We start from the raw sequence: 20,116 nt of genomic DNA, 5'->3' as shown, positions 1-20,116 counted from the left end.
GGGAAAGGAGGACTCACCAGAACTACCCTCACACAGCTCACACTGCAGCTCTGGTTAGAATGCTTGTGAAACAGGACCAAGAATTCCACAAGTGCCTAGCAAGCTAAGAAGCAGGATTTGGCATTTTTTTGGCTAAGCCATGTCAAGGCCATTCTAGAGCTGGTACCCAACTCACTTTTGGAGATGTACAGCTCGTTGTCTGGCTGGGAAGAGCTGGATTCTGGTCTTGGAACAGGCACTGGAGGCCTGTTAGCCATTTCTTGTGGGAGAGTGTCTTTTTCCACTGAGTAGTAAACATCTTCACCATACTGCTGGTAATCTCCTTCCCCTGGATCTGGCACATCCATGCTGCTCCCTACAACAGAGCAGAGTGTGTAGCAACTTGGTCACTTCACTGAACACAGGATCTCTCCAGATGGACTATGTGTCCCCCCTTGCCAAACCAGACACTCCACAGGTAAAAACATCCAGTTTTGCAGTGCCTCAAAGTGAGTGACACTCAGAACTGTCAAAGCCCTTCAAGGCAGGGCTTAAAAACATCACTAACATCCAGCAGTGTGTGTTTGCTACTAAGCCTGGACCATCTGTTTTGGTGATGAAACCACAGTGAAAAATCTGATGAAACCATAGTGAAAAATCTCATCCCTTTTTAAAAAAAACTTCAGGAACACTTAGTTCAATGAAGTCTAGTTAATTCACATATTGCAGCAATTACCAAATCAAACAGACTACTGGTTTCCAAGGTGCCAGTGCCATCCCCTTCTCCAACAAGGTCTCACCTTCCAAAAACTTGCGGAGCATGGAGTCTTTTGTAGCTACAGACCCTTCATCTCTGGCAGCTGGAGAATCTGGTTTGTACTGCAGCATCTCCACATCTGGAACCAGAAAGATGAACCTGCTGATTATGCCCATAAGCACATGGAGTAATAAACCAGAGCAGACTGAGGTGTTACTTCTGATGACCTTTGATTTATGGTGCAAATCAAAGATGAAGGCAGGCACCTGACCACAGCCATAGCTACTCACATGTAAGGGCTACTCTGACCTGGAAAAAGCACCTTAGTAGAACCTGGTTAATTTCCTAGGGAGTTTCTGATCCTCACAAACCTTGAAATCAGTGCAAAAGCTTGAAGCCTTTATTTGTGGGAGCAGTTCTAAACCAGGCAGCACTCCCACCCATTTCAGTGAGGCTTTGCCTGTGTACTTTAATTCCTACTGAAACACCTTCATGTGAGAGAACCAATCCAGGTGTTGAGCACTGTGCCAGCTTAACCTTACCTGTTACAGTGCAGCTGGATTTTACACCCTGTTCTGATAAGCTCTAAGTGTTCTTTAGGCAAAGCCTAACAGGCTACCTAAGAAAATCAGAGGGTTTCAGTAAAAGCCTCAGATGTGGAAGGCAACAGATCTGTGTGTCATGGCAGTACAGTGGGAGAACTCCAGAGGAAGCAGGAAACACAGAGAAGCCATCAGTGAGGAAAACATCTTAAAATGCAGACTCATACAGCTCCCTGCTTTGGACTGGAGGAATCACTGGTGCTGACATTAGGGACAGTTCAGGTTGTTACCTTACTGCTCCTACTGGCCTGCCAGAGCCTGCAGCACACTTGCACACCAGGAGAACTTTCTGGACCCTCTGGAGCCTGATGATGTGGCTGTGCTTGCAGACACTCCCCCTGGAGCAGGGAAAAACCCTCCCCCCCTTGGGGTTTTTTTTTCCCGGCAGGAAAAACTGTGTACTTGAACTGCTTAACTTCATGTGACTTGTCTGACAAGAGCGAGGCAAGGGGACACCCTCTGAAGCACAAAAGGAAGGATTATCCCCTGCATAGTTTCTGGGAAATCTGGGCACTTCAGGGGTGGAAGAAGAGAGGTGTCAGTGGGTTTCAGCATGTTTTTCCCCCTCCACAGACTCAGTCAATCAGCCCCATTCAGAGGTGTACTGATTGCACACAAAGCTGCCAAACATCCAGAAACTTTCCCTCCTGAGTGTGAACAATAGCAGCTTTGTTCCTCAGCAGTCCAGCTGGCCTTGCTGCTTATCTCCACCTGAAGGCACAGTAATCCTGGCTTTGGTAGCAAAACTGTCCCTGCAGCAGCCAAACAGAATGTCTCAAAGAGTTTAATCAGGCAGAGAACCAACCAGGTCTTCTGCACTGCATAATCAACAAAAATATGTTTTATAACATTGTTTAGAAGAGGAGAAAATTAGCTCAGGACAGATACAGGCAAAAGTGTTTCAGTAAGAAAGCTTTTCCCCTGAGGAAGCAGCACAGTTAAAACTGCAGAAACACTTGAAGTCCTTAAACAGGTACCTGAACTATAATAAGCTGCACTGTCTGCTCAGCATGGCAACCAAAAACTGCATCAGTGGGAGGAGGGCAGGCAAGTAAGAGCAGCAAATTTACAATTGCTTAACACAGGTCTTGATCTTCACCTTTGCTATCAGCCTCACTGATTAATGGCATGGTGAAAAAGTCAAAAAATCAGTGTATGTTTCAGATTTAGCTCAATATTTTTAGCAAGAAACCAAGTGGATTAGAATAATGATTTCTGCATTCTAATCTTTCCAGTACACCTCTTTCTAGATGCTCACTTTCTTTTGTTCTCAAGCTTTTTTCAGTTTCCCAGTTGTCAGTAAACTCAGACCTCTGATAATGTTCTGTTCCCCAGTGCCTGTAAGTCAGGGTCCTGGATGTCAGGAGGGAGAAGCCACGACATGGTGGAAAATTTGGTGTCTCCCAAATGCCAATTAATTTGTTCAGGGAGTCCTCAACACACTGAGGAGAAAGCTCCTGATCTTGTGCACTGGCAGTCAAAGAAAGGTGTAGAGCAATTCCAGCAGCAGCCAACATCAGAACAAGCCTGGTTTCCTTCTGGTGAGAACAGCAAAGCTCCAGCCAGCCCTTAACTCTGAAACTCCACTGAGGTGTATGAGAGATCAGCCTGGGCCTCTCAGACAGGGGCCCTGATCTAGCTGGACGTGTTTCTGCCCACTGCAGGACTGGATAAGCTTTAGAGGTCCTATCCTAATTTTGTGATTCTATGATTATACATACAAAGATCTTCTGGGGCACCAGGGACAAATCCAGCCATGGATTCATAAAGCTCTTCATCTGAGCCAGGGTTCAAGGAACGTTTCATTAAGAGATCAGTGGATAGATGAGCCATGGACTCATAAATAGCCTCATCCTCCTCCCCTTGCATCAGCTCTTCCTTAATGTGGCTCTTCAGCATATCTGCAGTTTCCTGGAGAGGAAGGAGGGCAAGAAAAAAAAAAAAAAGTTCAAGTTTTATTAAAATAAATAATCTGGAATATCAAAGCAAGCAGAAGATCTCGCTCTCCCATCACTGATGGAAAAAACACCACTTTCTAACAACATCCCAAGACTGAGGCTTCCCAAAGGAATGAAATCCCACTGCAGCTGTCTGGGCCCAGCCTCCCAGATCTCTGCTGTACCAACAGGTAGTGAAGGTGAAAGGGGCTGGTGCTGCCACACTCTGACAGCCATTACAGCCTCTCACTCCCTCACTGTCCTCTCCTACCTGATGGCTTCAGACAACTGGAACAGAAGCAAAGCTGGTTCTAAAAACACAAACGTTTGTCAAAGGCTATTTTGGGGTTAGCATAGCTGACCAGAAGGGGAAAAGCTTAACACACGCAGAACACTACCAAGAATGTGAGGTTTTAGCTCTGGTGCAGATTCAGTTTCCATTTCTTGGCAGCAGCAGCAGCACAGAACACCCCGAGTGGGAGTACACAGCCCCTTTTCTGTGAGATTAACAGGAAACCTCACAGCAGGCAGCTGTTCATGTCACACAGGCAGCTTTCAATTCACAGGGCAGCAGAACCCTTTCCCACATCTTTGCAACATGGGCTGGGGGGTTGGAGGAGAAGGCAGTGCAGATCTTCACCAACCCATGCATGGGAGCAAAGTTAAAGCTTCATCTCAGCCCCCAAGTCCCAAGCACAGCCATCTGGACTGGCTCCAGCACCACAAACTATTCTGCCATCCACACCCACCACCTCATGGGCCTCCAACCCACAGGGCACGTGTGTAAAACCATCCACAGGGACTTCCCTCCACTGCCAAAATGGGTAAAGAATGGAGCTGGTGCAATGCCTTAGGGAGGTGCCAGAGAGAAAACGAGGTGAGTGAAGGGGTTTACTGGGATTTCCAGGTCTCCATCCTAGTATTGGAGACACTGGTGCACACCATTTGGGAGCTCTGTACCAAACTGCACAGATAACTGGAGGGTCAGGAAGCAGGACCTGCTCTTACCACAGCTCTGCCACTGTGCTGTGGGAAGGAGGAGCACAGTGCTGCAGGAAGAGGTTGGAAAGTCTTCCACATTTAAGTGGGAGTCTTCCCTCATTTAAGTGGGATGAAGGGGCTGTGGTTTTCCCAAGATCAGAGTTTACGCCAGGCATCAACCCCATCCTTGCACAAACTTCCTGAGATGGATGACAAGGAAACCCATCCTGCCAAGTGTCAGCTTGCATCTTATTTCCTCTGAGCAAAGCCCCCAGGAACTTCCCCAGCTCCAGAGAAGTACCCCAGCCTCCAGAGCCTGGGAGCTTTCTGTGTGGCTGGGTGTCTGCCACACCACCCTGCAGCCTTTCTGAGCCTGCCACACGAAGTGCCAAGCTTGGTGGCCCTGTCCCCAGCTGCAGGGGGACACTGCAGGGGGGGTGCTGCCTGCTCTTACCACGTACTCATCGATGAACTGGCGGAGGTCCCTAAAGCCATGTTTCTCTGCCAGGGTGTTGGGGTAGTGGCCACAGTTGTTGGCTACACTGTAGGCCTGCAGGGCCCCAGGACACGTAAGCAGCAGGGCAGTGAGGTTCTTCAGCCCGTATCTTGCAGAGAAGTGCAGCAGTGTTGGCAGCTCCTCATCCCTCTGGTCTGTGAGAACAGGAGCCTGTTAGAATCCAAGTTCCTCTCCAGCAGCAACAGAGCCAGCAGGTGAGAAACAAAATTCCTAGCCAGGGGAGACTAAAGCAGGGGTGGAAGCTCTGAAAAGTACAGATCCAGCTTCAACACAGATCTAATGGAGAAACACCACCCGGGGCTGGGAGAACCAGGGAGAAAACGTGGGAGACATTTTGGGAAGCATAATTGTTTCACTTGGGTTGTGCTTGAGGCTGTCCACACAGCTGCATCTGCTGCAGTGCAAGGAAGTGAGACTGATTCCTGTGACAAAAGAAGGGGCACCCAGGGCAAATGGCAATCCTGCTCCTACAGGCATCATCAGAAATGTAGCTTCCTGGCTGAGATCCAAGATTAGTGAGGCAGCCTGTGCAGGTACCACACACTGCAACGTTAAGGTGTTCCAAAGCAAAACAACTGATCTAGATGAAGTCCAAAGAGAAAAGAAAACAGTATTTCAACTTACTTGTTGTCATATCTTCTTCTTCCAGCTGGTTGATCCCAAACAGGTGTAAGCCACTGGCAGGAATGTTCTTCTTGAGTGATTCAGTCAGCAGTTTGTCCAGTGCTTCTATGCTGTATGGCACAATTTTAAAGGCCTGGAAACAAATGGAAAGTGACTCTGCTTGGTGGAGCCTGGAGATTCAGCTAAGGTGAGACTTACAAGGTGTTTCTGTCTTTAGCACATATCAGAAAACTGTGGGCATAAACCCTGAAGATGTGTCTGAATCTGCATGCTGATTAACTGACATTTTTTTTTCTGGTTGGGTGGATATCATGAGCCAGCCTTTTGCTCCAGAGACAGAAAAAGAACATGTGCTTTCACTGAAGCAGGATGTTCAGGTCATGTGAAAATCCCTAAACAACCTTGCATTTCTTCATTTCAGAAGAGCTACTTCATGTCAAGCCCTTTTTGCTCAGCTCCACTTGTCTAGCCTCTGAAAGAGCTGCCCTGCAAAGCAGCTGCTTGCTGGAGGCATTACCTGGCACATGAACTGCACTGGGTTGGCTGCACTAGCCAGGAGACTGCTGATTTCCTCCATGTCAGTGTAATAGGTGACACTTGCTTCTCCCACCAGCAGGTCCCCTGAATATATCTGCAGAGCCACTGTCCCAGAGGTTAAATCTTTGGAAAGAAAGATGAGAAATCACTGTTAGGAACAAACACTGGGAATGAGGCTGCATGAAGAGCAGTTGGGAGATATTGCTAGCTGGATAACCAAACTAATTTCTGTTGTGTTGAAGTCATTAAGAGTCTGGACCTTCCCTTAGAACACAAATATTTTGAATCCCACTGAAATTAGTATTTCCCTATATATGTGTGTGTATGCTTGGCTGTTAACTCAGGAAGTTATGAAATGGTTACATGTCAAAGGAATTCAAAATTTCTCTCAGAACCTACGTAGTTGTACACTCCATCAATGAGCAGGACACCTTTATAACTCAAAGTGCAAGTTATTTTCCAGGTCCATGTTAAAATTTAGTCTCAAGACAGATTAAGTTGAACATTTTGATGTGGGTGAAGTCACCTTCTTTAAATCAATCCCCCTGAGTGACTTTATGGGAGTTCTACACTGACTGTTTGTCTCCATTCTCAGAGCTGGCAATATGATTCTTCAAGAGGACAGAGCAAAGCATGCTAATAAAATCATGCTGGAAAATTACTGTAAATCTGAAATCTTTAGGGTAAAGTTTAACAACCCTAAAGTTTAACAAACCTAAAGTTTAACAAACCTAAAGTTTAGACAACCAACAGCTGTGTAAATGTAAATGCCTAGAGTGACAGAAGATACCTAAATTAAAAGGCAAGGCAGGATAAATACTTTCAGCTCTGATCACAGAGCTCTTCATACATTTAAACACATGCTGCTAAAGTCACAGGCATGCAATTATTTACTGGCACTGACCTCCTCTTGGTGCCCTGCCAATGCTAATGTGGTGGTGGCTGTAAGAGGCAGCTCAGTTCAAAGGGCTTCACAAGCTGCAATGTGCTCTCACAGCTCCCACTAGGGGTTTCCACACTGCTGAGGGGATAAAGCAGAGCCCCCAAGCAGCAGCCTGCCTCAGCTCCTCATCACACAAGTGTCACAGGTGAGAATGCAAGTCCCAGACTTCCTGGCCTCCACTTTTCCTGCCTTACAACCTTACTCTAATCCCTCTTGCACTTTTCAGGACAGGAAGGTTGAGACAGCAGGGAAACAAGGGGGCAGGAGAGTGAAAATCTCAGGCCAGCTTACTTGGAGCCTCCACAGAGACTGTGTACTCATTCTGCACCTCAGCCAGCACACGCACAGGTGAGGAGCTCTCTGGAGAGAATTCAACTTCTGTTTTCACTTCCCCATCTAGTTTACATTTCATGATGATATAAAGTGTTGTCTGCACCTAGGAGAAAAGGCATCACAACATGCAGGTTCACAACATAAGAACACTTACTGTGTTAAGGTCCTTTTCTAGGCATTTGGTTGTCCTTGCAACTAACACACAAGTTTTTATCTGCAATTTTCATCACCCTGAATGATTTTTCAGAGCATCATCTAGTCATGGAGTAACTGGGCAGGTGGTCTCTGTAACAGCTTGCACCTGCATAGATATATGCATTAAGGTGATAAAACTGCACATCTATCAGCTGGATTTATAAGCTGATTTAATCTAGATTTATAAAATCATTGTTTCATCTCTGTCAGTCTTTCCCCTCAAGCAGCAGAGCCCTGCTCTAAGCAGAAAATTCAACTTTTCCCATCTGAGGTGATTCTCTACTACAAAATGTCATTTTCCAAACAGGAAGCCACAATCCAAGCTCCTCAGTGTCACTTGCAGTTCAAGCACCAGAGCTGTCAGATCAGGCTGCACGGAGGCTGTGGAGTTAATTGGCTGATTACAATCCCCTTCCTCCACTTGCCCAGAATGGAAGCTGGGAAGTCAGGAGTGTGACCCTGCCTCAGAGCAGATGTGACAAGTAGTGATGTGGATGGGACTGTCTGCCAGCCAGTGACACTGCAGCACTGGGCACTGAGTGTTATCAGGATATTTCTGGGCTCAAGGGAGCCAGTGGCATGAAAGAGAAGGCAGAGCTAAGAGGAAAGGTGACAGAGGCTAATTGCCAGGCCTGTAAATTAGGGAGCCCCAGTAAGAATGTAGCCCCAGGAGTGGCCATACAGTACCCCACAGCGAATGCGGCCAGGCTGCACCACCAGGGGGTTCCCACTGCTCCTGGATGATCCGTGTTCCTCCCCCATGGCCACTCCGCGGGAGTGCACCGGGTTCTTCTCCTCCTCTGGCTCCGTATCGGTCACAGAGTCACAGCCCGAGTCTGAAACACAGCACAGAGCCCCGTTACACCGCTGCCCCCTCTGCTGAAAACCTGCACTGCAAACACCACCCCGGGAAGCACCGGGACCTGCCGGGGGTTACGTCCTGGTGCTCTGCAAGTCGTGCTCAGAAAAGGGGATCTGGTTGAAGAAAGGGAAACTGCAGAGCTTCCTCTTTGGTTCCCTCACAGGAATCGCTGGGAAGCACTCACACGGCCACACAGCAAGCACTGAACGTGCTTACAAAGCAGACACCAGTGCCACTTTCTGCTGAGATGGGTGTTTCCTGCTCATGTTTGGCAGCGACATTCACGTGCCCATGTCTAATGTAAGAATGACTGGGAACCGGGCTCCTCTGACTCCCCCTGCCTTCTGAGCACGCTGCAGGATGGCCAGGAACCTCTCCTTCCTCTCCTAGAACGGGAGCAGAAAGCTAACTTCTCTTTCATTTCAGTAATAGCTTTAGTTTTCTGGACTCTGCTGATGTTGCTCACTCCAAGTCCATTACTGTGTCAACAAAACAGGAGTCTGAAGGGCTCCTGTTCCTCAAGCAACAACTCTTGTATCTATGCAAGAATGAAACTGAAACGTTCCAGAGCTTTTGCACTGCAAAATGCCAGTATTCTCCCCAAACAAACCTAGTAGAAGTAAACACACCTAGCCCTACACTCAGTGTTTATAAAACAATGTTCTCATTCCTGTTTCCAAGCAGCAGCATGGATATTGATGGGAGAGCAAACAAGCTGAATCCGTATCACTTGGCTGTAAAAAAAAATAGCAAGAATTAAAATAGATTACAGCTCTCCTCCCCCTGCCAGGAAACACTTTCCCCACCTAAAGAAAGGAAAAAACAGATGATTTTGTATCTACTTAGCAGAGAGCCCTTTCTCACCTAGCTTCCAGCTCCCCTTTCATACGATTCACACCTTGTTCCCCCAAACCAGGGGCTGAAAGTCACTGACCTCCCCTTGTCAGGAGATTTGCATGAATTCTTATAACTATTTCCCATAGCCAGAATTTCCCAAACCTTGGAAAACTGTGGAGCAGTTGAAGATTTAAGCAACAACTTTGGAAGTTATTTACTACTTACTGTAAAACACAGCAGCAAAGAGCAATACAAATTATTTAGCAGACAGAACTGCAGATTTGGGCTGGTAGAATTTTTATATTGGTAAGAAAGGCTGTGTTTGAAATGCCCAGTCCTGGTGAGAAAGACCCAAGTGACCAACCACTTGTGGCATCCCTACAGTGAAGCTGCCAACAGTCCCAGTTTTACTCAGAACCCTCTCCCTCCAGCTGCACCAAGTTTCCTCCACTCCAAAGTGTCCTGATAGTTTCAAACAGTGAAGCTAGAAGTCAGTCAGGAATTTAAATCTGAACTTACTCATTATTATTACCAAAGACTTAAGCTTAGAATATTTGAAATTCCTTGTCATGCACATTTCTTTCATTTCCCACATACTGAAATGTGATTTTTACAAACCATATGAACGTGACTTTGCTATCAGAAGACAGGTTTTAAGACAAAATTTTAGCAACTCATTCCTCTTCAATTCTTTGTCACCAACAGTGGTGCACATATTTTCAACTTCAAGTATGTGACTCAGTCCTCATGGCAAGCCTACTCACACAAGTACAAGCACATTTCTGTTTGAATGTTTACTGTAAAAAGTGTAGAGCCAAAATTCTGCAGCTCTGAAGTTCAAGTAAGGCATCACCACCACCATGTCTTAAGCAAACCTGGAACAGTACCTGTATTTTAGCACATAGATTTCAATACCACCAAAACTCTGCAGGTGTGACTGATAAACCACTTTGACACAAGGCTATGTACTATGCTCCTTTGGGTTTTCAGACAGTGGTACCAAGTGTTGTGGGAAATGGAGAGAGAATTTTCAATTCCTCAGCTCAGGATTTCAGTTGATTCTGTCCAAAGTCATCAGCTGCAAGAGGCAGATCCCAGTTCCCAAAAAACAGGGAGTGCCAAGCTGCCCAGGAAAAAAGAAAGTAAAAAATAAAGCAAACCCTTAATGTTCCTATAATACATGTCCAAACTGACACTTGAGAGCATCCTGACACAAAGGGCATCACCCCCATCCCAAGATGGAACCATTGGTGGGGTAATTTGTACCTCACTTGCCCTGTTTCAGAGAAAAGTGAAACCTAAAGCTGTGGATCTCAACTACAACACCTGCAGTCAGCAAGGATAAAATGGGAGCAAGGAGAGAAAAAGCTTCCCAGCCTCTCTGCCTTACTGAGTTATTTGATACTAGGAACAAATTGGCAGAAGAAGAATAACCTGAGCTTTTAAGAAGCTCTGGCACTACCTGATTTGCCTTGTACTTCTGCATTCTTGCAACAGAGTGGACTGCCCCGAGTGGACTGTCATATGTAAGGCCAGAGCTGTTAAGTAATAGGGGAAGCAGCAAGCAATGTTAATCAGTAATTGCATTATCAGCTGATTAAACAGGCAGAGTTTCAGCTAGGACTTACTCAACTGGGGGGGTTTTCATTCAGAGAATTCTGAAACTGCAAAGTAACAGCTTCCCACAGAAGCAGTGAAGTGATGCTACAGTCATCTTGTACCTTCCATCACATGCTGCTGACCTGTGAACACACCATGTGGGAAGAGGAAACCAGCCCAGCCCATCTGATAAGGTTCTGAAGGGACATGTTGTGAGATCAGACTTCCCACTCACTCAGATCCCTGAGCAGTGACAGCCCCTTTGCACACACAGCTTCAGCAGTTCTGTGACTGCAATGACACCCAGGCTAGAGAGGCCATCACTAGGAGATAAGTGACCCATCAGAAAGTTAGGTGAATACCTGAGCTGAGCTTCTCCATGGGCATCCTCAGTTGGTCAGCAGCTCGTGGTTGTAGCTGGCTCTGCCTTGGCTGGAGCCCTTTTTGTTCCCCTTTGTTCAGAGGCTGTCTCAGGCCACACTTGGCAGTGAAATACTTGTGAGAAGAGCAGCAAGGGGAGGAGATGTGGTCTGAAAAACCCAACCACATTTCCCCTTGAAGAATGTGCTGCCCCCCAGGAAGTGTCAGCAGCTGAGCTGCAGGGAGCAGCCCCGTGCCAGCCCCTTCTCACCTGCCCTGCAGAACCTCACCCCCAGGAAAAGCCCAAGGGCAACCTGGGCACACACCTCACCACCCACTCAGCAGCTTTTAGAAGCCACTATGAAGCAGTTCTTCTGAGCCCCTGCAGCACAGGCAGCTTGCTGGGTCACTCATTTCCTGCAGGCTGAGCTGCTGGGCTCTCTATCAGCTTGGAGCTGACAGCTGGGGTTTCTCAGAAGTCAGCCCTTACACCCCGGGAGATGTGAGGGCTGGGAAGGAGTCAGCAGCCTGGCCAGACCACTCTGCCATCCACATCTTACTGCAAATGGCCCAGCTGAGCAACTGGGCAATGTCTGAGGGTGACAAGAATCACACATGTGACTGATTCAACTCTTCCTGATCACAAACACCCAACTTACTGAGGAGTTCTCTCTCCTCATGCAGTATCTCCCTGCTACAATTTAAACACAATGCATACCATTGCATACCATGACAGGAAAGACTCTCCACATAAAAGCCCACCAGGCTGGACTTCCACCTGGAAATCCTGCACCAGGAGATCACTGTTAGACTGAAGCTCTGGCTCCACAAGTGGCTTCAGTACATCCAAAGGACACTTCACTACTGAAAGGGCAGTCCTGCCCTCACTCTCCTTCAGAGTGTCTCTTGGAGTACCACCTTGCAGCCCAGTGCCACACCAAAGCATCCAGGTGACAGGAGGAGAATGAGGCACAACGCTCCCTTTTGCAGCAGTCCATGCTAAGGTCTCAAGTCACTTCTGAAAATGCATTGAAAGTTTTGTGTGCTAATAACACCCAGCCAGAAAACCCCTACAAAATGCAACCCCAGAAGCAAAACAACTGTCCAAGTGCACAACAAAGGTTTTTGAAACAGCTCGAAATCTGCCCTGTGCATTTCTTCAGCCCTGCTCTGGAAAAAAACTTCAGCTTGAACTCACATGTCTGCAAAAACTTTGCAGAAAGCACTTCAGCTGTTCCAAACCTGGATGAAGTTGATGGTCACTGGGCTCTTGTTTTAAGCAGGTGTTCTAAAGCCTTGCAGTTCACATTGGCAGACACTTAGGCTGTGTCACTGCCATAGAGCAACCTGCAGGGAGATTATCAGAGAACTACAACTGGTATTTGTGATGTGCATGGAGTCCAGTATTGCCTGATGCTTCCCAAGCACACCAGTTTCTGTCCTGTACTAGTTCTGGGCTGTCCCTTCATTCTCCCCATCTAGAAAGCTGGGATATACCTGTGCTGGCACTGCTTGAATCTCCCCCTGTCAGGGAAGACAAGCTGTGAAGTATTGCTTTGAACTGGGAGCTCAGGAAGCACCTTGGTGGCAAACACTGCACCTGGGCAGGCTCTTTCATCTGCTCCACCCTTTGGCTACAGCAGGAGAAGGACATTCCTGCATTTCTCTCACTATCACTTGGGAGCTTGGTGAAGGTTTCTCTGAGTGCTTTAAGCAGCTCTCTGAAGTCAGTGTTTCCAGCATGTTCTCTCAACCTTAACTCCTGTGTAAGAGCATCACAGTTTCCTCTCCTCAACACCCAGCCAGGCTGCAGAGCTCCCATCTCAAGCAGCAGCCCCCAGGGGGCTGACAAACACCTCACCCCTTCCTCTCCAAAGAGCAGGCTCACAGCAGTGTATCTTTAACACAACAGAGAAAAACACAGTTTTAAGAATTCACTTAGTGTTGCCACTTCAGAGAAGGGGGAAAAAAAGGAACCAGGGAGAGAGGACTGCAGTACAGCAGATCCTCTTGCTACAGCATTTGTTTGAGGCCAGCCCAGTAAGCTGGCTGAAATAAATGCTGGATGTGATTCTCTGAGAGAGGACTACTCAGATCATATTCCTCCAAGTACTGAGAGCCAGAAATAATGACAGTGGTCCCCAGCTTCACATTTCTCTGTCCCTTTAGGACTGTGCATCAATTCCTGTCTCTTCTACCTCCAGCTCTAGCCACTTGCACCATGTTCTCAACCCAGCCTTTACACAAGTGTGAAGCTGTTGGGAATCCCTGCATACTGCCACTTCTTCCCCACAGGCTCAGACACACTTGAGAGCACTTTATGCATCTGTCCAACCTGACCTCAGACTCTGAGTAGCTTATTCTAAGGTCACTTTATCTTTACAGCACAGAACCACAAAGCTGACTACAGCACCTTTCACCAGAGGAGAGGCAGCAAGAGCTGCAGCTCTTCAGCCTGCAGAAAACAAAACACTGGACAAACACAAACAGTGGCTCCAAGAAGCTGTGAAGTCTCCACCTGAAGAGACATTCAAAACCTGACTAGACATGGTCTTGAGCTCCATGAATTTTGACTGAATGAGCTCAAGAGGTCCCTTCCAACCTGAAGGATTCTGTGATAGGCTCTCTGGTTTCATCCATGGCTTCATCAGTGCAACAGAAGCAAGCCAGGAAGTTAATTCAATTCTCTGACATGGACAGGAGAGACAATGATAAGAGTTTATAAGTTTCTGTTATGCCATTTCCCTCCCAGCAACAGTTCACTGCCTTGCTCTCTGGTATCTCTTAATGAGCCCCTCACTACATGCACTAACAACATAAAAATACATAAATAAATCATTTCACCTTCCTTCTAACTGCCCACTCTCCTCCACATTCCCCACACTTCCTTACCCAGGGTTCTGACCCTCCTGTTGTCACAAAGTCTGCTGGCACTGATCTGTCTTTCTTGGGCATCTCATTGCATGAGAGCTCTGCTCAGCCAAGGCTGCGCTCATCAGGGCAAGCTGAAGGCTTCCTCATTTCTGAATTCATATGAAAAAAAAATTAAAATAGCTTTTAGCATGTGATGTCTGGGGGGTATCATGTACCCATGATGCATTAAACAAACCACAGCCTCACAGCTGCATTACAGGCAGCAGCAGGGCCAGTGTGAAAGCTATGGAGAGGCATTTGCCCTCACCCTGCCCTGTGTCAAATGCTCCACTCACTCAGGATTCAGCAACCACAAAGCTGAAGCTCAGTCATTTATGCATCAGGTGTAGTTCTTCAGTGTGTCAGAAGTACTGGGGAATGTGTGTGGACAGAAGTACTTCCCAGAGGAAGACACCCAGACAAGTAATTTCAAATATGGCCACAAAATTTCTCTGCTAAGTGCTGTAGGAGAGAGTGCTAAGAAGAAGTTTCTCAGCCAGGTGCTCAGGAGAAGTTCACAGGTCTGCTGCAGAGAATGGATTTAACTGAGACCTTCTAAGAACTCCTGACTTCAAAGCCTTCATCTAAAACTCTACCAGTGAAGCCCTGGGAGGAGAGCAGAGGCAGTGCTTCTGTGTGGGAGGGGTCTGCTGCCACAAACAATCTTATTTTAAGTCACTCATACTGAGGTTGGCTGCAGCCAAACTATAAGACAGATGCTGATTTGTTATTACCAACCAAGAAGAAAGTTTTCACAGTTTCACCCAAAAAAAAGGGAACAATGTACACCTGGGGTTGTCTTTGTTTCAGAGGAAGCATTAGAACATTTGCATTTGAGACCATTCACAAAACCTGGGCTGCAGAATCACACCACAGAAAAGGTCACCTAGTCATTTTTTCCCACAGATAAGCAGGATCTGATACATTCATCCAGATACTTTCTGACAGCCCTCAGGCATGTTAAGTAAAACCACTAACACCAGCAGTCCAAGGAGATGCTGAGTAAACTGCTGTAATTTTGAAGAGCATATTAAAAAAAAAAAAAAAAAAAATCACTCAAATCCTAATGCCACACTCTACATCCAGGTTTGGAGGAAAAAAGTATCTAAACTTTCAGTTTTGCTAGGAAGTGCCAGAAAATCTAATTTAATCTCTGGTCAGTTTTACTTTTTCAGAGTACAAAAACTCAGCCACTGGGTTTTTTTGGTCAATAAACTGTAGGGCACAATATTTACAGGTAGAACTTTAAAGATGGGTGGGTTTTATTTTTTATTTGCTTTCAAAACCAGGTACTTAAAATAACTTCCATACTCAGAGTCACTTAATCTCTGCTGAATTAGAGACCAATTCACCAGGCATAGAAAAACTGCTTTGCAAAAATACCTGTTTCACAAGGATTGTGCAATTTTAGTTTCCTATTTCAGTTAAACGTGCTACTGGGATAAACAAGGATAAACAATAGCACATCTTTCCCTCCTCCAGTACCTCTGACTAGGAAGCACAACTCCACAGCTGCTGCCTTACCTTCTGAAATTGCCTTCTTGACAGCTGCAAGGTAAGCATCAGGCTCATCATCATTTGTGAGTTCTTGCCACTGAGACCAGTCCTTGAAAAAGGTCGAGTAGTCCTCAGAGTCCGTAACGCCGCAGAACAGCTTGACCACTTTGTAGGGGGGCCACAGAGCCTCCTGCAGGCTCTGCAGGACAGGAGGGAGATAAAAACTCTGCACCAGCTCAGCAGACAGCAGGAGGATGATGCTCCGACTCCTGTGGAAGAGGTCCAGCTCCTGGGGGGAGAGGGCAGCCTCCAGCTGGTAGCCCAGGATCCGATGCTTGCGGAGGTGGCGAGTGAAGAGGAAGAGGTTCTGCAGGTACTGACACCATTCCCTGGCGTCACTGCCGTGCACAATCAGCACATCCTGTCCTCCAGGGGCTCCTGCCCAGGGGCAAAACACAGGCAGGAGGGTTAAATTCACAGCAAGAACTGACCCGGAGCTTTGCAGCACAAAAACCCCACAGGGCAGTCCCCGTAAAGCATGTCAGAAGCTCCAGATCCCTTCAGAAGTACCACAGGTCTATCCAAAGTGAGCTCTTCACAGCCTCAGAGCAATTCCAAGGGTGCCTGAACTCCCCCTTGCATTTACCCTGCTAAAATTTAACTTAAAATTTAAATTTTTTCACTCTCAAAGAGCTTGCTATGAAGAAGGGGGTTTCCTACGTATTTTCAAGTGAAACAAACCACATGTGAAAATTCAGAGAGTCAAAGTGTGTTGATAGGAGAAAAAACCCAAAAAGCATAAAAACCCAACCTCCAAACCAAACCAGCTTGAAGAGGGGAGTTCACCTTGGCATGCAAAGTGAAATAATTTTAGGCAACTCTTAAGGTCTCTGCAACACAGCTGCAGACAGCACAAGCTCAAGCAGAGCACACATTAAACACAGCCCACCAAAAATAAAAAAGGCCTTTAGGTAAATGAGGTCCCACCAGGCTTACAGGAAGCCACTGCAGCTTCCATTGGTGTCACTGCTCTCATTGCAGCAGAAACCAAAGTGGCTGCAAAAAAATCTCCTGCAGCCCAAGGGTACACCCAGGAAAGGACTGGAGAGTGTTTCCAGCTTGCTGAGATCACACCTAGATCGAACCAAGGTGACACAATGCAGTGCTCACCCACCCCTCTCAAGAAAACTTGTAAGTGTAAATTTAATTTACCTGTGAAGAACTTCACCCCAATTTGAGGATTACAGCTCTGGGCCCGTGGTAAGTTTCAGCACTGAGCATTTCAAATCTTATCAGCAAATTGTCATCATCTGATTCCAGTTTGACCCTCAGAAGTGTCAATATTTCCAACCCACACCCACACAGAAGCAAAGAAACAAAGGCAGATTTTTCTAATTAAAGTAGAAAGTGATGCCTAAAATTTGGCATGCCAAAAAAGAGTATCTGGAGAGAGTGAATTTACCAGAATGAAAAACAACAGTTTTGCAGTCATCTTATTCAAATTAAACCAAAACTGAACAGCCTCCAAAGACTCCATCATCCTGCCACCTTCCCCAGAACCTTCATTGAGAAGCAAAGGCTGAAAACCTCCAACCCATGCAGCAACCATCCCCAAGCTGTAGCTGAGCAGCAGTGGTACAGCTGGGCAGTGTGGGTCAGGAAGCAGAATCAGGAAAAGTGAGCAGAACTCAGGTCAGTTGTTTTATTCAAAGAAGGGAGGAGTACCAAAGACTTCTGCTTCCAGTGCCACACGTTGATTTCCAACAGTGGGGAAGGGCAGCACAACTCTGGGCCAGGACAGAGCCCACACACTGCCCCCCAGCCTGACTTCCTCAGATGGGGAGAAAACCCAGCAGCTCTCTGAGGTGAGCCCTCTCACCCCAACTCCTGCAGCCTTTCCCCCTCCTAGGATAAACTGAGCAACAATGTTCTGAGAAAAGGGAACTGAGAATTAAAAGTACTGACTCCACTTCTATAGCCAAGGAAACTCTTACGTTCATAAGCAAAAATACTGGAAGTGGGTCTTGGAGAACTAAATAAGTTTAAGTCAGCAATAGGACTGGTTCAAAGAAGGCAAAAATCCAAAGATTTGATTGCAACATCCCCTCTTAAAAGCAGGCTGACACAGGACTTGCTTTCCTGCTCATGCTATTGTTTGCCTAACCAAACAGCTCCCTTTGCAGCACCGAGTGCTGTCCAGCCCTCAAGGAAAAGTGCAACAAATGGAGAAGACAGAAGGCTTGGGGAGCTTTTCCCCACAACTCCTCACACACACATCAGCTACAGAAACACCTCACAGAGCACACTTCAGAGCACAGTGTAGACTCAGCCTGTTGCACACACACAAGGAAATCTCTAGGTGAACCCCAAACATTTTATTTCTTTAAACCCTGCCCTCAGATGGGTGCTTGGGCAATGCATTCAACAGGCTCATTTTTAAAAAGCAAACATGAGGAATCCTTCAAGTAAGAAAGCTGTGAACAGTATATGAAACAGGAAAATGAAGAAATAGTTGTGTGAGCCAAACCTTTCAAAAATCTTTCACACCCTCAAGTCTAATCTAGGTTAAATGTTAACATCCTTTTTTCTGCATTCCTAAGCTTTGGGTATGGAAAGGACTTTTGCTTCAGTTTACAAAACATCACTTTCATAATAATATTCCAGGGCATGTTCAACTGTTTATCTCCTAGAAAAACATCCAGGTGAAGCTGTGTTGCAATTTGCAGCGATATAATGTAACCTTTGGATTCCTTTCTCTTCAGAACAAGGCTGCAGACTGGGTTATACAGTGATGATAGGAGAGTGCTGAGATCAGAAACCAGTACTGCAGGTGTTCCTGAGGCCTCTGATTGAGGTGGAAGGATGGCAGACTAAATAGCACAGAGACACAACAGGAGACAAAGCTTTCTTGGTTTATAAACTGCACAGGGAACAGCAGGGGGTGAAGCAATTCAGTCAAAATCACAGAAGGCCCAGGGAAAGAAAATAAAAACATCTGGCAGTGGTGGGCTGTGTTGTGCCTTCACAGTCCCTCTGAAAGAAGCAAACAAACCAGGCTCATCTTCAGTCCATGTCTGGGAGCAGGGAGCTGACAATCCTCGAGTTGAGAACAACCACAGGACAGAGTTTGATGGTCATGTCAGAAGGTTCTGATTACCACTGAAACAGCCACAAAATACTGTGGGAAGCTGGCATGTCAGCTCTGGGTAAGGCTACATCCCACCCACTTCCCAAATCTGAATCTCACCAACTCTTATTACCTATTACTGCCTTCAACAGGTCAAAAAGCTTCACCTCTTCCAATATGCAGAGCATGAATAGTTTGCCATTGCACTTTTGGGTCCCCTAAAGCCAGTTTGGGGCCTCCAAAAACACCCAGCTTTTCTGTGCCACCTTTCCCAACACTCTCCTAAGCAGACCAGGACTTCTCACTGACCAGGTGAAAAACCAACAGACAAAATCTTGACTCCAACTCAGAAGATCCCATGCAGCATCAAGCAACTCTGCTTTCACCTCAAATTCTAAGTAAAAAAGCACCACGTAGCCAGTTAGTGCTGGGATTCCTGTGCCTGGAGGATACAGGAATACAGCAGTACAAAATATCAGTCCTTGATAGAGGAGCACGAGCTGCTGTGAAAAACAAATACCTATGATGTAAATGAAACCTAACCCAAAGTGTCTCAGTAATCATATTTTGAAGAGAGAGTGAGCTTCCATGAGGTGTGAGAAGCTGCTGCTGGGCCACCAAGAGGAGCCTGCAGCACCTTTCATATTGTTTTATTGTTTGTATTTATTGTATTATTTATTTTATTCATATTGTTTATTGTTTCATATTGTTTTACTGCCTGAAGTGTGTGTATTTAAGTGATGCATGAGGAAATGAATGCACCTTGCCTAGCTGGAATGCATAGCAAAGCAATGGTGATCACATGCAGCCATTATTAACCTCTCCCTTTGACTGGAGTAGAAAGCCTTTGTTTTAACTAAAGTGCTGGGGAAAAAAAAAAAGCAAGCAATTTGAAATAGATAATAAAGGGGATAAAAGTTTTGCAAACCCAGTTTCAGTGACAGGAACAGGAGATTTGCATTAAGACATGTGAACCCAGAGTTGTACTTTTCAGAATCCCTGTGAAAACACCTTCTGTTTATCAGGAGCAAAGCAGTTTTGCCCACAAGCCTCCTGAGACCTGTCTAGCTTATTTTGACACCACAGGAGATACGGGCCAGTGAAACACCCCCATTTCCCCACAGCCCCAGAACAGCACGTTTTTCCTTTTTTAGCCAAAACATGTATACGTTTCCCTGAAGAAAGGGGAACTTGCAAGCTGGGTTCTAGCAAGACTTACACAAGATGGGGCAAAACCCTCTTCCCCTGGAGCTCACAGCTCTGCTCTGAGCAGTTTTACCCACGTGGATGTTAAACACCTTCACTGCTGGCAGCCCACCTTGTTGCCTCTGATCACTGCAGCACGGGGCAGCAAGTCACACCCCACATAAAGTCAGCACACCAAGGCAGGGGGATAAAGCAGTCCTTAGGAAGAGCTCCACAAAATTTAACAGGAAAACATCTGGACAGTAAGGGCTGAGTAAGGACAGATCTCTCTAGAGAACACCCTCCCTCAGAGCTGGCTGGCAGACCCGGG

At 46.5% G+C, this 20,116-nt stretch overlaps 1 protein-coding gene across 8 annotated transcripts in view; it reads right to left on the bottom strand.

Annotated features, from left to right (window-relative positions):
* Positions 1-20,116, bottom strand: part of PIK3AP1 (phosphoinositide-3-kinase adaptor protein 1) — a 28,474-nt gene that overhangs the window by 5,246 nt on the left and 3,112 nt on the right. For 5 of the 8 annotated variants that reach the window (XM_071748186.1, XM_071748184.1, XM_071748187.1 and 2 more), the window contains 9 exons: positions 15,501-15,911; positions 8,093-8,241; positions 7,169-7,313; positions 5,915-6,057; positions 5,398-5,530; positions 4,711-4,907; positions 3,060-3,249; positions 780-875; positions 176-355 (listed from right to left, as the gene is read on the bottom strand). In XM_071748186.1, the coding sequence (XP_071604287.1) occupies positions 176-355; positions 780-875; positions 3,060-3,249; positions 4,711-4,907; positions 5,398-5,530; positions 5,915-6,057; positions 7,169-7,313; positions 8,093-8,241; positions 15,501-15,911 (1,644 nt within the window). Of the gene's footprint in view, positions 1-175; positions 356-779; positions 876-3,059; positions 3,250-4,710; positions 4,908-5,397; positions 5,531-5,914; positions 6,058-7,168; positions 7,314-8,092; positions 8,242-11,065; positions 11,147-15,500; positions 15,912-18,733; positions 19,043-20,116 lie in introns of those variants that run through there. The other 3 variants (XM_071748189.1, XM_071748188.1, XM_071748190.1) reach the window with 2 other exon arrangements.

Source organism: Heliangelus exortis, chromosome 7 (assembly GCF_036169615.1).
Source record: "Heliangelus exortis chromosome 7, bHelExo1.hap1, whole genome shotgun sequence".
Lineage (NCBI taxonomy): Eukaryota > Metazoa > Chordata > Aves > Apodiformes > Trochilidae > Heliangelus > Heliangelus exortis.
The sequence above is the reverse complement of the archived record's forward strand: the minus strand, read 5'-3'. Positions and strand labels throughout refer to the sequence as shown.